Source organism: Puma concolor, chromosome A1 (genome assembly GCF_028749965.1).
Source record: "Puma concolor isolate L17-30 chromosome A1, mPumCon1.1.hap2, whole genome shotgun sequence".
Taxonomy (NCBI): Eukaryota; Metazoa; Chordata; class Mammalia; order Carnivora; family Felidae; genus Puma; species Puma concolor.
Window position 1 is genome coordinate 50821040 of NC_141667.1, and position 13375 is coordinate 50834414.

Here is a 13375-nt window from a genome sequence, read left to right on the forward strand (position 1 = left end):
CCTGACATAAATGGGCTGGCTTCCCCCTGCACAATAAGTACCCTGAATAATATGAGGTCTACTTAAGAGGGGGAGCATACTTTACCCAAATAAAAAATACTACATAGTATATATAGTATTCAATTCATACCAAGGATCACATTTGCATATGCCCCACCAATAGGAAAGTGCTGAAATGGAGAGAATATTCCTCTCAAAAAATCGTTCCCTTGTTCTATATTCAAATAATTTTAAAATCTCTCATATTATAAAGTTCTTTTCTAGTTATGTTATTTTAAACTAAGTACGGATTGGGGCATGAAACAACCATAAGCAATGGCAGTTTGGGGATGTATATAGTGTCACCTAAAGAAGTTAGTCAAAACAAAAAGGAGAAATAGAAATTTAACATATATTTAGTAATTTTTCCTAGCAGATTGGCCTTTCAGTATGACAAGTGTTCCTCAAAACAAGCCTTTTAAAAATCAGTTTTTAAAACATAGCTGAAAGTGGTTATCTTTGGAGACTTAAATGATTTAAATATAGCAAATGGTTACTTTTGGCTTAGGATAAAATTTCCAGTGAAAGAATCATGCACAGATTTAAAAAGAGCTGCGTCTCCAACAACTTAGAGGCAAATATGATGGGATTTAAAATGGTTCTGGTTTTGATAAAAACAAACAAAAATGCGGATGTCAAGAATGGCTATGAAGAGTTTGAATAAAAGTGTAAACTTAAAAGTAAAAAAAGTTATATTTGTAAATGTTGTAAATTATGTGTGTGATTGTAAATAGGAATGTTACTAAATTAATATGTGAAATATTACAAGTAGACATTTGATAATTCACTAGTATCTATAAATATGTACATGTTTAATTTGTTCCTAAAACTGAAAAACTTTTTATTAGGAAAATTGGGGAATGCTTTATATTCAAGAACATGTTCTACTCTGGCATATACAAAGTTGAAAGTTCTATGAAAGAAAAAATGTGTCTATCCAACACAAGGGAATGACTAAGTAAATCATGATGCAGCCACAAAACAGACTATTATACACCTGCTAAAATGCATTTAGGAAGAATTTGAATTAACAGAGGAAATGTTTATTTTACAATTTAAATTAAAAGCAGGATGCAAAGTTATAAAAGCATGTTGTGATTTACTCTGATAAAAATTCATAAGAGTGACACAAAGAAAAATATTAGAAGAAAGATTTAAAAATATTGATAATGATTATTTCTGAGGATTGGAATAATGGATCACTTCACTCTGTGTTTTTAAGATTTTCTGTATGAGTGTATATTATGTTCATAATGATTTGACTTGTTTAAAATACGGAAAGCTTCAGTTCCTGTCAGTCCTCACATGTTCTAGAAATACCCACACTCTCCCATCGCCAACAATCAAATTTGAGGGAATCACGTAATTCCAAAAAGGAATGCGCTAACCTGGCTCCTCAGGAAATTTACAGTGCAGGCTCCACCAGGGTCCAAATTCTGGCTCCTCCTTTTATTAACTACATTACCCTGGGGAAGTCACTTCACCTTTCTAAGTTTTCTTATAAAATGAGCCAATAATAGAGCGGGCCTCACCCAGATTCTCAGGGTGGGGGTGGGGGGGAGGGGAAGATGTTTTACATTTCAGTAACACTTAGAGGAAGAAGATTGAGAGAGACAACAGTGTAAAAAAAAAAAGTGTGGAAAAAGAGGAAATGATAAGATAAAATTGAAGAAAGGCTGTCAGAAAACCAGTAGAGAGAAAAGAGAAAAGAGGAGTTCAAAACTCTAGCAGGGAATGTTGCTATCCTGGGGAAGGGAGGTTGCAGGGAGGGGCCTAAATTTCCTACCTAATTGTTATAATTTTGGACTTGATTCAGTTTCAGAATTGTTAAGCCTCTTAGATGAGTTCCCATTTTTATTATGAAAAGTATGGTACTGCTTCACACGGCAGGGGAAAAATTCATGGAATTCATCGACCCTCCGTGGTTCAGGTTGAAAACAAAGAACTCCACACTGTAGCTGAATGTGCGTTTGGGAGCTATAACCAACCTCGGAGACATCGGGGCCTCTGAGATAGGAGGCCCTCAGAGCTAGGTCCACTCACTCACGTAATTGGGGTTGGCTGATGAGTCCCCACCAATGTGTACACCAAAGAATGTGGGTATAGGACTATTTACCTGTGCTGAGGTTTCAGGAACAAAAAAAGATCAGAACCCAAATTCAAGGTATCTATGCTACAACAAGATAAAGATATAGCTCATTATAAGATTCTACTAAGATGTGGAATGATTATTAAAGACTAAAAATTGTTTTAAACTTATAACACCTTATTGTTTCCTACACATTAAGTGAAAAAACAAATTATCTAATATTATGTAAGTTATCACCCTATTTTGGTAATGAGGCAGATATATGCACAGGAAGAAGAAAGACATATGCCATTAAAAAATATTAACAGCTAACATTTATTGAGTGTTTACATTTATACTGGTAGAAATGTGAGCAATTTTAATATTATCTTAATTATTTTTGTATCGGTACTTCCCAAATTATCTGAAGTCAGTATGTACGACATTGCAATAAAGAAAAACAAGTTTTAATGCTCTAGTGGGCGCCACATCACTTAGTTTACAACTAACAGAAAGACTAGCATCCACACCACTGCAAACATGGACAAATAAAACAGAAAATAATCCTCCACCAAACATTTGGAATAAATCTTCGAGAACGAGGAAAAAAAAAACGTGGTTTACTTACCCACCCCCACCCCCCACCCAGGATGTTAGGGAAAGTTTCAATATGCATAGTTAAAAAACTGAAGGGTTAATTTATCATGATGCTGGGTAAAAACAAAAACAAAAGCCTTGCAAACCTCAAAATAGTTTATTGGCTTTGAAAACCAAATCATGTTATATCATACTAAATAGATTAGAGGTTCAAGACTTTATGGTGTTGCATTATGTTGGCAAGAATACATATAAAGCTCAGTTCCTACCTTTATTGTTAATAGGTTTCTAATCCCTGACCAGAAATTTATAGTTTAGAAATGGCAACACATCTTAAAGATTAAAGCCATGTGACAAATAGTTCATGTCCCTTAATAACCAAATCACATGCCTTAGATTGGGGAAGCTTATCTGCCTTTTCCTTCTATATGGTTTCATTGGTAGGAAATACTTTATATCCCTATTACATGAATGATGAATGGGACCGTTGGTTATGGTCTGTTATTTGCCTGGCTGTAGTCAATATGTTTTCTTTGGACAGGGATTTCTGTGATTTATCTCTCTCCCGGCCTTATCACTTATTAACTCTGGTAGACAGGAAAAAGCCAAGGTTGTATATAAGGCCTAGTGGCCATTTAGACCTCTAATGTCAGTGAAAATATCCCTTTTAATGATCCTGTTACACTAGCTACTCAAGTCCTGATTACACTCCACTCCAAATAGGAAATAAAGGTCATATTTCTTGGAAAGTATGTACGTAAAATATGCAAAATAATATGCTTCCTTCAGACCAGCTTTATTCTTTGCAGAAACGGCTTTCATTTTATAGATGTCACGGAAGTACAATGGGTACTTTTAGTGATTCTTGTTGCTGTTGTCCCCATTATGGCACCAACAGTGTTTAACTTTACAAATGCCAGAGGGTTCAGGATCACCTGAACCTGATATATCAGATCAGGAGCAATCACATTTTGTGAAAAACCTCCCTTCAGCAGAGGAGTGAGGCTTGGGACTTGCCCTCTGGATTGCAAAAGCAAAAAGAATAAATATTCCCTCTGCCTTGAATTCTTTTCTTTGTGTGTAAATGGCTCATTTGGAGTAATATTCAAGACATGTGGACAGGAGCAGCCTGTTAATTTTTCTTTCTTCTTGAATCTTTTCCAATTAGGACACCGCTAAGGCAGAACTGCTAGTCAAGTGTTCATTACACAGCCCTCTCTCAGCTGAATCCTAAGTGAAAACAATCTGATATAAGAGAAAACACATTCTTGCCTTCCTTTCCCTGATTCTTCCTGAGTTTGCTTAGGCCTGTCTTTCTAACAATTAACATATGTGTAGAATATGACCCTTTGCAGAACATTTTCATGCCCATTCTTTCCTTCACTGAAACTCACAAGGCCATTGGGATGCCCAAAGGAGGGATGGCCCCTCCCTCCATTAAGCTGAGGAAGCCAAAAGCCTGGTAGCATTAACCCCTCTCTCACTCCCTCACCCCTACAGCGAACCCATCTCTAGGTCCCGTCTATGTCCTCCTCAATACCTCTTGAATTTTCTCACTTTATTCCATCTCCACCCATTACCACCCAAATCAAAGTCACCAAATCTCCCTCCTAGACTACTGCAATGATCTCCTAACAGGTCTCCCAACATCCATTCTGGTTTTCTAAGTGCCATCCAGACAGAGAGTTTTGTTTTTGTTTTTTCCAAAATGCAAATCTAGTCATGTCCATTGTCATTCCTGACACTTCAAGGACTTCCCACTGTTTTTAAGATGGCAACTAAACTCCTCCTCTCCTTATGACTTATAAGACTTTGCATAGGCTTGTCCCTGACCACTTCTCCAGCCTTTTTTGTCACCGTTCTCCTCTCTCTTAGTTCTGCAGCCTGACTGGAATTTTCCAGCCTTCCAAGATGTCACATTTGCTCTCATTCAATGCCTTCTTACATGCTCCTCTCTGCTGGAACACTCATTCTCTTTCCTCAACCCCACGCTTCTCCCACCCTTCACCTATTGCCAGGTTAACTCTTAATCATCCTTCAAACCTCAGCTGATCTTTTCCTAAGGAAAAATATCTCTAACTGACCATTTGGGGTTTCTTTGTTATATCCTTGTTATATGCTTGTTGGAACTCAGTTCCTGTTTTCTGGACACTTACCAGATTTGAAATAGTAACCTTATAAATATCTACATTCCCTCTTAGACCATAATACCAATGAGAACAGGAATTGCATCTTATTTTGCTCAACACTGTTTTAGAATATTGCCAAAGGTTGTTTCAAACATTGCCTAGAATAGAACAAGCAATCCAGAAATATTTGTGAGTTGAATGAATGAACAACAGGGAGTGCTAAAATAATAATTAGAGTCCAGGTCTTTTGATTCCTACTCTAATGACTAGAAAGAAATAATTTCTTTAATTATGATGAAATATGGCACTTATTTGATACCAAAAAAAAATTTGTTCTTTGGATTTTCAAAATGAACATTCCTATTATCTGCTTCTCTCTTTTTGAGTTTACTTTTAGGGAACACTCACACTGTACCAGGCACTATTAGCCCTGTATTACATATACTGACCCATTCCCTCCCAGATATAGGTACTATTAAAAGATTCCTATTTTACATGAGAGAAAATGAAGAATATTTATAATATGGAGCCAGCCCTATCTTTTTCTTTAACAGAAATTCCAACTACTGTGTTCTCCTGCATGTAAAACTTCAAGTAAAAGGGGATAGATTCTTAATTAACAGCTCTTATTTACATTCCATGTCATCCAGAGCACAAAAATCAATGAGGACCCATTGATCCTGGCAATATGTCAATCAATTATTAGAGAACATCTATTGCAAGTAAGATATGAGTCAAGTTGCTTCAACACAGTGTACAAAATGGTATAAGATCAGGGAAGGGTAATTCTTTTCTCATAGAGCTTGTAGACTTTTTGTAATTTGTGTACCTAAGAACAGAACAAGAGATCTAAAGACACAAGGAAGGGAATAAATAAATGAATGGTCTAATAAGCACATGCAACCAAAGAGATCCAAGGATATAAACTTTTCTAGTCAATCAAGATGAGCCATAGGGAACATCAAGTCTCCTAGTGCAATTGACTCATTTTACATTGAGGAAACTGGAATGTGGAGCATGGAAGCAATTTGTCCCACATCTCAGAGCCAGTTAGCAGCGGAGCTGGTGTTGCCAGGCCTCCTCTATCTCAGCCCAGTGCTCTGCCCACTATACTAAAATGGCCTGAGAATACTGCAGAAGGGAAACAGAGTCTGAGCCTGATCTTATAGGGGAATTACCATGTCCAGAATTGCTAAATATGAAGTGACCTTGAGACCTGATGCGGAGACTGGTTTGAGTGGAGCTGAGTGCACAGGGAGCCATAAGCTTGGTCAAGCATAGGGGTTGGGCCACATCTCACATACAGTGGGCAAAAGGGGAAGCCTTCTCTGCAGGGTAAAGCTATGACAGTGGCTTTTTGGAAGCCTGATGTGACAATGAATTAGTGTAAGAAGAGGCCACGGAACATGAGATGCATTAGGTACAAGCTCTTTACTTCTGCCCTATAACTGATAATTTTGTTTATTCCCAGGGTGGCAGCCTTCATTTGTGGAGGAGCGTTTCAAGAACTAGAAACAGAGTCTTCTGGCCTTGAACCTTTTGAACCTGGAGTTGAAGCAATTATAGCCTAAACACCTTTGAAAGGGCTGGTGATAGACTATACCCATGTTACTATGGCCTCCAGAGGAAGGGCTGAAATTTGATTGGAACCAAAAAGACAGGTATGTGTTTTTCCTGAAAATTCAGCATCAGAGAACGTTATAAGTCAGGGCTGCCTTATAAAAATATTTATTGTTTGAGGCTATTCCCGAGAAAGTATTTGTTGTATCAAAATTGTTATATTCATATTTATAAATCTCTTTTTCTTGCTACTTTATTCATACTTTGCTCTTTTTATTTGTGGTTGGTTAGTGCTACTTGTTTCTTTTATTTATGGATGTCTACAGTTCTGTTACTAAAATCCCTAAAGGACATTTCTTAGCCCTCTAGGAAATGATGGTGAAGATAAAAAATATATGTAAAATATCTACACCGTGGTAGGGACTCCGCAACAAAAGAAAAGATTAATGAACAATAGTAATGGCTATCATTTATTAATGGAAACTACTAGTATCTGGCTAGGTGTTCATACTAGCTCACGAAAGGTGCTTTACATACATTTCCCTGATACTAAAATGAACCCCAGTAAGGGATTATTCCCTTGTAAAAATGAGGCAGCTGTGGTTCAAAACCATCACATGATGTGCCCAAAATAACCTCCATAGTAAGTGGTAGAGCTGAGCATTCGATCCAAACCCACCACCTCTTGAAACCAAGCCCTCAATCACTAGGCCATATTGTCTCCTTGGGAGTAAGAGAGAAAAGAATGGGAGGAGGAAAGAACAGGGGGAGAAGGGACGGAGGAAGAGAAAGAGAAGGAGAAGAAAACAAAAGGAATAGGGAGAAAAAAAGGAAAACTTGGAAGACATGGCATATATCATCAAGTTCCACAGAGCTTATTTAGCCAAAATGGGCCCTCCTACATGCAAAGCTGTTTTGGGCAGGAGGTACAAACAGGAAGTATTTCCAGGAAGAATTTTTATTTCGAAGTTAATTCTGACACTGATACACAGGGATGTGGGTTAGTCCTTCTACAGGGGCAGGAAGTTTGGTGAATAATCCTTAGACTGGCAGAACCTGGTGGCAGAATGATCTGAGAAGTGGCCTAACCCAAATCTGAGCTGGGACATGATCATTCCACTGGGGCTTTCACCATCTGGCAGAGCTGGCAGTCAACAGCTCTCCATGCACACCTGAGCTAATCAGACACATCCTGATGGCTTATTCTTCTAGTCATTGTTTCCCCAAAGATAGGAGCCTTTCCCGTGGAGAAAGAACTGCAATGATGTAAAACTGCATTTGGATTTGGCCACTTCTTATCAAGAAAACCAACTCTAGAACTTTGAAGAAGCTTCTGAAGCCTCCTTAGAGTTCTTTATCAACTCCCAAGGTTACTTAAAGCTTAGCAGGAGAGATTACAATTCTAAAAGATCCAAGGCTCTTAAAAGATGTAACAACAGCAGGAAAACAAGCTGCAAGAACAACAAAGGTACTGGAGAGACCTCTTTCCACGGAAGTGGAGGTTTATCGTGGATTTACTTCCTATAGGTCTGACTGACCACACACTATTAGAGGGCTTTGAAAACAGTCCTGTCATTAGAAGGAAATGCTATTCCTTCTATCAGGAAACATTATTTAAAATTTAAAGTCATCTCTGCCCTGAACTTACATAAGAATAACTGGACATGATAAATAAGATCTGGGAAGTACTATTTGTTCTGCTCAACTTGGGATTCGCTTTGCTCCCTCACTGGGCAAACACAGAGACCTGCACATCTGGTGACTAAGAATGCCTCCTGCGTCCCTGATCTGAAGAACCAATGATGGAGAGCAGCGTTCACACTCCTTATAAGTGGAGCCAGCTTGCAGGCAATCTGTGTTTAGACAAATCCTTTCCTCCTCCCCCAAAAGTCTGCCTTTATTTGCATAGATTAGGCCATGCTGTTCCTGGCTCAATTATGGATTCTTAGAGACTTCGACATATACACACCCAAACTCCCTCACACACTCAGAAAACTGCAACAAATTCTTAAGTTTGGGTTGTGAGGTTCAGTCCTAGGATATCCCCATCCCCCCCTTTTTAAGGGAAAAATTTCAAGTGCCATTCCGCTAAGAAACAGTAGGGTTGGCTTACCCCGTCCAAAAAATCAAGTTTCACACCTTGAAATGCTATGGAAGTTAAAGAAAATGAAGTGGGAGCTTCTGCAGGCAGATAGAAAAGGACTGCTGCACATTTACACTGACCTGAGTGGTTGTTCTGATACAAAGAACAGAAAGGTTTTATGACCCATCTCTGCCTTGGTTGGTAAGTGGTAACAAGGATAGAGGTAAACTGAGTAAATCACAGGGGCCAGCAGCACCAGCCATGAACAAGTGACCCTAGGTAGCAGCATTTAATGCTAATCAAGAAGCCATGTTTAGTTCACCAATTAAAAAAGATCCTCTTCTGTTAGAAATGATGTAATGTCACAGCAAGCTAATAGCCAACTCTATCAGTGGGGAAGTTTTTGTGTTAATTTCTTCAAAATTTTATTTTCCGACATGGAGAGAAGTTAAATTCTCTCCTAGAATACTTAAAAGACTAAGTCGCTTTTCTATTTCCCACAGTTTGAGGCAAAATCAGCAAAAGTATTTTTTTATATGTTAAATTTCCTGCATACTTGCACACGTGCATGCACACCAAGGATTTATCTCTCTTATCCTTAACTACTTTGCTAGACTTGCAAATCTGCCGCTTTTATCTTTGATCTTAATTCCTGTATGATACAGGTTTTCCAAGATGTGATTTCTTAAATTGACGGCAATTTTTTTTAATGGTTAAAAAAATTCCAAATCATAATGGGTCCCTAGCTATTTTCTTTTGAGAACTTAAGTAATTTAGTGAGGATGATTTTTTTTTTTTCTAACTTTTATGGCCAGGTGGCTCAAGGGGATATTTTGTTGAACACTGATTAAAAATAATTTCTTCTAAATGAGACCTGACCACAAAATGGAACCATTAATGGGCAGGGATGTTGTCACCAAAGCGGAATCATGCCTGATTGCCTCTTGTACCTCCTACCACACAAGCATTTTCTTCTTCTTCTTTTTCTTCTCCTTTTTCTTGTTCTTAATAGCAGAGTAAATAAGCAGCCAGCAAGGCCTAAATGTTTTTGGCCAAAAACAGAGTCCAAACTCCTCAGAGAAAACATTTGGCCTCTGTGGTTTTGTAATATGTTCCAGAACACCGAGTTCAGTGAGGAACATTGTGAAAAACTCCCATCCATCGGAATGATGGTGGGGAATGTTACAGTATCAGAAGTTTCAATTGGTCCTTTTCCTGCAGGCCCATAATGAGGCTTGTAAAAAAAAAATAGTGCTATGTGGAAGTTCTCATGGGAAAAATGAATGGCAAGAAATCCTAGCTTTAAAAGAAACAGCTAATCTGCTAGTTTGATTGTTCTTCAAAACTTACACTGAACCAATGAGCCTAATTAAAAACACTTGGCCTACTTCTATAAAGCATCATAGCTTTCTCTATGCTTCGTTTGTATACACCACAAAACTCCAGATAGACTATTATTTTTTCAAGTGCTCACTAACAAAGTGCTGACTTTGTTGGGATGGCTGAGCTAATTTCTTGAACTCAGTGTGAAACCTTAGCTAAACAAAATTGTGGTAATTTTCCTTAATTTGTAAAAGTGATTGGAGTGCAAACAAAATTTTCCTCTTGGGTCAATCCTATAATTTTCAATTAACTAAAACTAATCGTCAGGCAGGCACCAAACCTGCATTTTGTTTAAAGGGCTGGGAGGCATTTCCAAGGGTCAGGATGCATTAATTGTTTTTATAATTTTGAGAGAGAAGGAAAGAGAGAGAGACTAAGAAGCATAACTGGTTTTATCCCTAGTACTAAAATACAAAAGGAAAGATGCTTTGAGGTAAAATGTTACAGCAAAATAAAATTTGTCCATTTAATTGTATGGTTATAATTAGGATGTGCTAACAGAGTTATCTCTTCACTGTCCTGGAGCCTCTTTGTGTGAGAGCAACTTATGCTCTATACTTAATCAGGCCTTGTGGTCGTCCATTGAATGAAGACGAAAAGGTGGGACAAGTTCCTGGAAACAGTTATGCAGGAGTGACAATACAAAGCAGAGGGCCTAGAATGTCACTTCTCCCAGTGTGGTCCCTGGACCAAGATCACCAGCTTCACTTGGGAGCTTGTAATAAATGCAGGGTCTCAGGTCCCACCCAGAGCTACTGAACCAGCATCTGAATTATAGAAAGATCCGTGGGTGTTTGGCTAGCACATTGTAATCTGAGGCTCTCCTAAAGTACACACTGGACCCTTAGGCTGCATACTTGCATTTCCCCAGGGAACCTGCCTGTTTCTCTCCATCTGTTGGGTGATCAATTCACATTCACTCTGCAACCTTAGCTTCTTACCACAAGGCAGGTCCATGTGCAAAGACTGTTTGGGGAGGGCAAAATGCAGTTTACAGGAGAAGAAAGTGCCAACTCAGAATGGAATATGAAAACTACCAATTCTCTTTAATACAAATGCGATGACCAGGCTGGAAGAAAGTTGTACTGCACTAAAGCACATCCATAACTACATAAAGCAAATAAACCACAACACAGATGGCTTAACATCCAGATAGACGGAGAATTGTCTAGAACTTCTTCCCCCTTTCTTATTTCTCATGCTTCTTCTTCAGGTATCCAACCACTTATTTCCACTGATCCTGTCGTTCAACATGAACACCCAGACGAAATCTTAAATAAGGATGATAACAACAATAACAATAATAACAGCAAGACATGTAATCATCTATATGGTGAAATGGACAAAGAAAGAGGGTCTTGGAAACTAGATTTTAAAATAAAATGCACACGTATACATATAAGATAAAGTAAAACACTCACAAGGCCAAGGAAAAGCTCTGTGTCCACCATCTGCAGTGGCTCTTACCTGTGTAAATGAATCTTCCTGGTGTCCCTTTGCAGAACTGTTTCGATTTGTAGGACAATGTGACTTCTACAACACCAGGGATGTGCCGAGGAGGGGTCTGCACACGGATGGCATGAGGAGTAATCAGCTAGGGAAGACATGGGGGAGAAAACTGTCACTGCAATATGTAAAGGACTCATTTCACAGCCTTCCCATCAGCTCTCAATAAACAAAGCTTTAAAACACATAATTAACCTGTCAGTGTTTACATACTATCTTGATGGAACCTGTATCAAAGACACTGACAACAATATTTATAAGCACTCTGAGCACAGCCACAACAACTTTATCTGAGTTTCCCTACAGAACAGGCACTTTGCTTCCTGGTTTGAAAAGTGAACATGGCCTAATGGAATGATTCATCCACTACAGGATATCCTTTGGAAAATCTCTGTTTGAGGCAGAGACCCAAATCAGAGCTGAGCTCTACCATGCCTCTCCAGAAGTGGGTGGGCCTGGTGTTTGAACTAAGCCCTTAAACATGTGGAAAACACAGAAGTAGGAAATCAGTGGGCCAAGGCACTCTGATTAGCTGCAGAGCACACGTATGAAATACCCCTAAAGACCATTTGGTGCATTAACTACCAGAGGCACAATCAAAGAGCTTTTAAGGGGAAACCAAAGAATCTGCCTCCCTGGAATAGCTTAGAGATCTGGCAGAACTAAGGACTGTCCATAAAAGGGAAATGGAAGTTTGGGGAGGGGGCTGCAGAATGATCACTGGTCCATTATGCAATGCCACGTGCACAATGAGAAAGTTCATTTCTGAACCCTGCTGGCAATCAGATTACACTGAGAAGCAGAATTTATTTTTTTATTACTCTTATCTTTGCTTATATAACTGAAATGTTATTAATGGCCATAAAACTGGCATTATCTGGTTCTTTGAAAAATCCAGCTCTGGTATTTGACTGGTTGACCTCTGATGGTGCTGGATTCTACATGTTCGCTCTCTGTGGTATCTGCATCTGCCCACTTCTTGATTCATATCAGGTTCATTTGATTCAATATTTTTGGTACTGAGTCAGTATATAATGGATTATCGCTTGAGTTTGTACTAACTTATGTTATGGGGATAATTTAGAAAATGCTTTTGTTTTAATGTGCAAACCAGACCAAATTCAAATTTTTTTCCCCAGAGAATTACAGGTAACACTATGAAAGAACCACATGTGACACTATAAGAATCAAGGTGTCAGCCCCTGGGTCCCACCCGGGTAAACCGTCCTAACACCAAGTCCTAGGGAAAAGAATCTGAGAAAGTTGCTACTGTGAAAGTCCACAAGTAATTTCTGTCAAATGCTCATTCTTGAAACACAAACAAAGGCCATCTGCATAAAAATCATTTTAACTTAGTATTTAGAAATGTCTACTCCAGGGCATCTGGGTGGCTCAGTCAGATAAGCATCAGACTCTTGATCTCTGCTCAGGTCACGACCTTGCAGTTTGTGATATCGAGCCCACATACGGCTCTGTGCTAACAGCATGGAGCCTGCTTGGGGTTCTTTCTCTCTCTCTCTCTCTCTCTGCCCCTCTCCCACTCATGCTCTCTCTCTCAAAATAAATAAACTTAAAAAAAAAAAAAGAAAAGAAAAAGAAATGCCTATCCTTTTCCACAGAATGTGTGAAGCCCTGGTTTATTTGCTGAAGACACAGAGAAGATATTTCAGTTAAGATCATGCTTCTGTGGAACGCCTAGAGACCTAGTTCATATCTATGGCTAAGAGTTTTGAATGACTAAAGTTTCAATCGGAAAAACATACAAAAAATTATTTACTTAAAATTTTGTCCTTTTTATATTTAATTCTTTCAAAGTCATTGTATTTTTTCTAAAATCAGCAGAGTATATACACTTGAATTTAATCTTGGTAAATCAAGATCATCATTTGGAATACTTCATATCATATCTTGCTGTAAAATAGAAAAGCCTACTGAGTGACTACTGAGGCATGAGGGGCTGTTTTCCCCTCACTAAATGGCCCTGGATAGCTGTGATTTTTAAATTATTTC

The 13375-nt window shown here is 38.5% G+C and overlaps 1 protein-coding gene across 12 annotated transcripts in view; it reads right to left on the reverse strand.

Moving 5' to 3' along the window:
- The window catches only part of EBF1 (EBF transcription factor 1), a 389133-nt gene that overhangs the window by 68474 nt on the left and 307284 nt on the right, over nucleotides 1-13375 (reverse strand). For all 12 annotated transcript variants that reach the window (XM_086705112.1, XM_086704851.1, XM_086705046.1 and 9 more), the window contains exon 10: nucleotides 11327-11453. In XM_086705112.1, the coding sequence (XP_086561238.1) occupies nucleotides 11327-11453 (127 nt within the window). The remainder of the gene's footprint in view (nucleotides 1-11326; nucleotides 11454-13375) is intronic.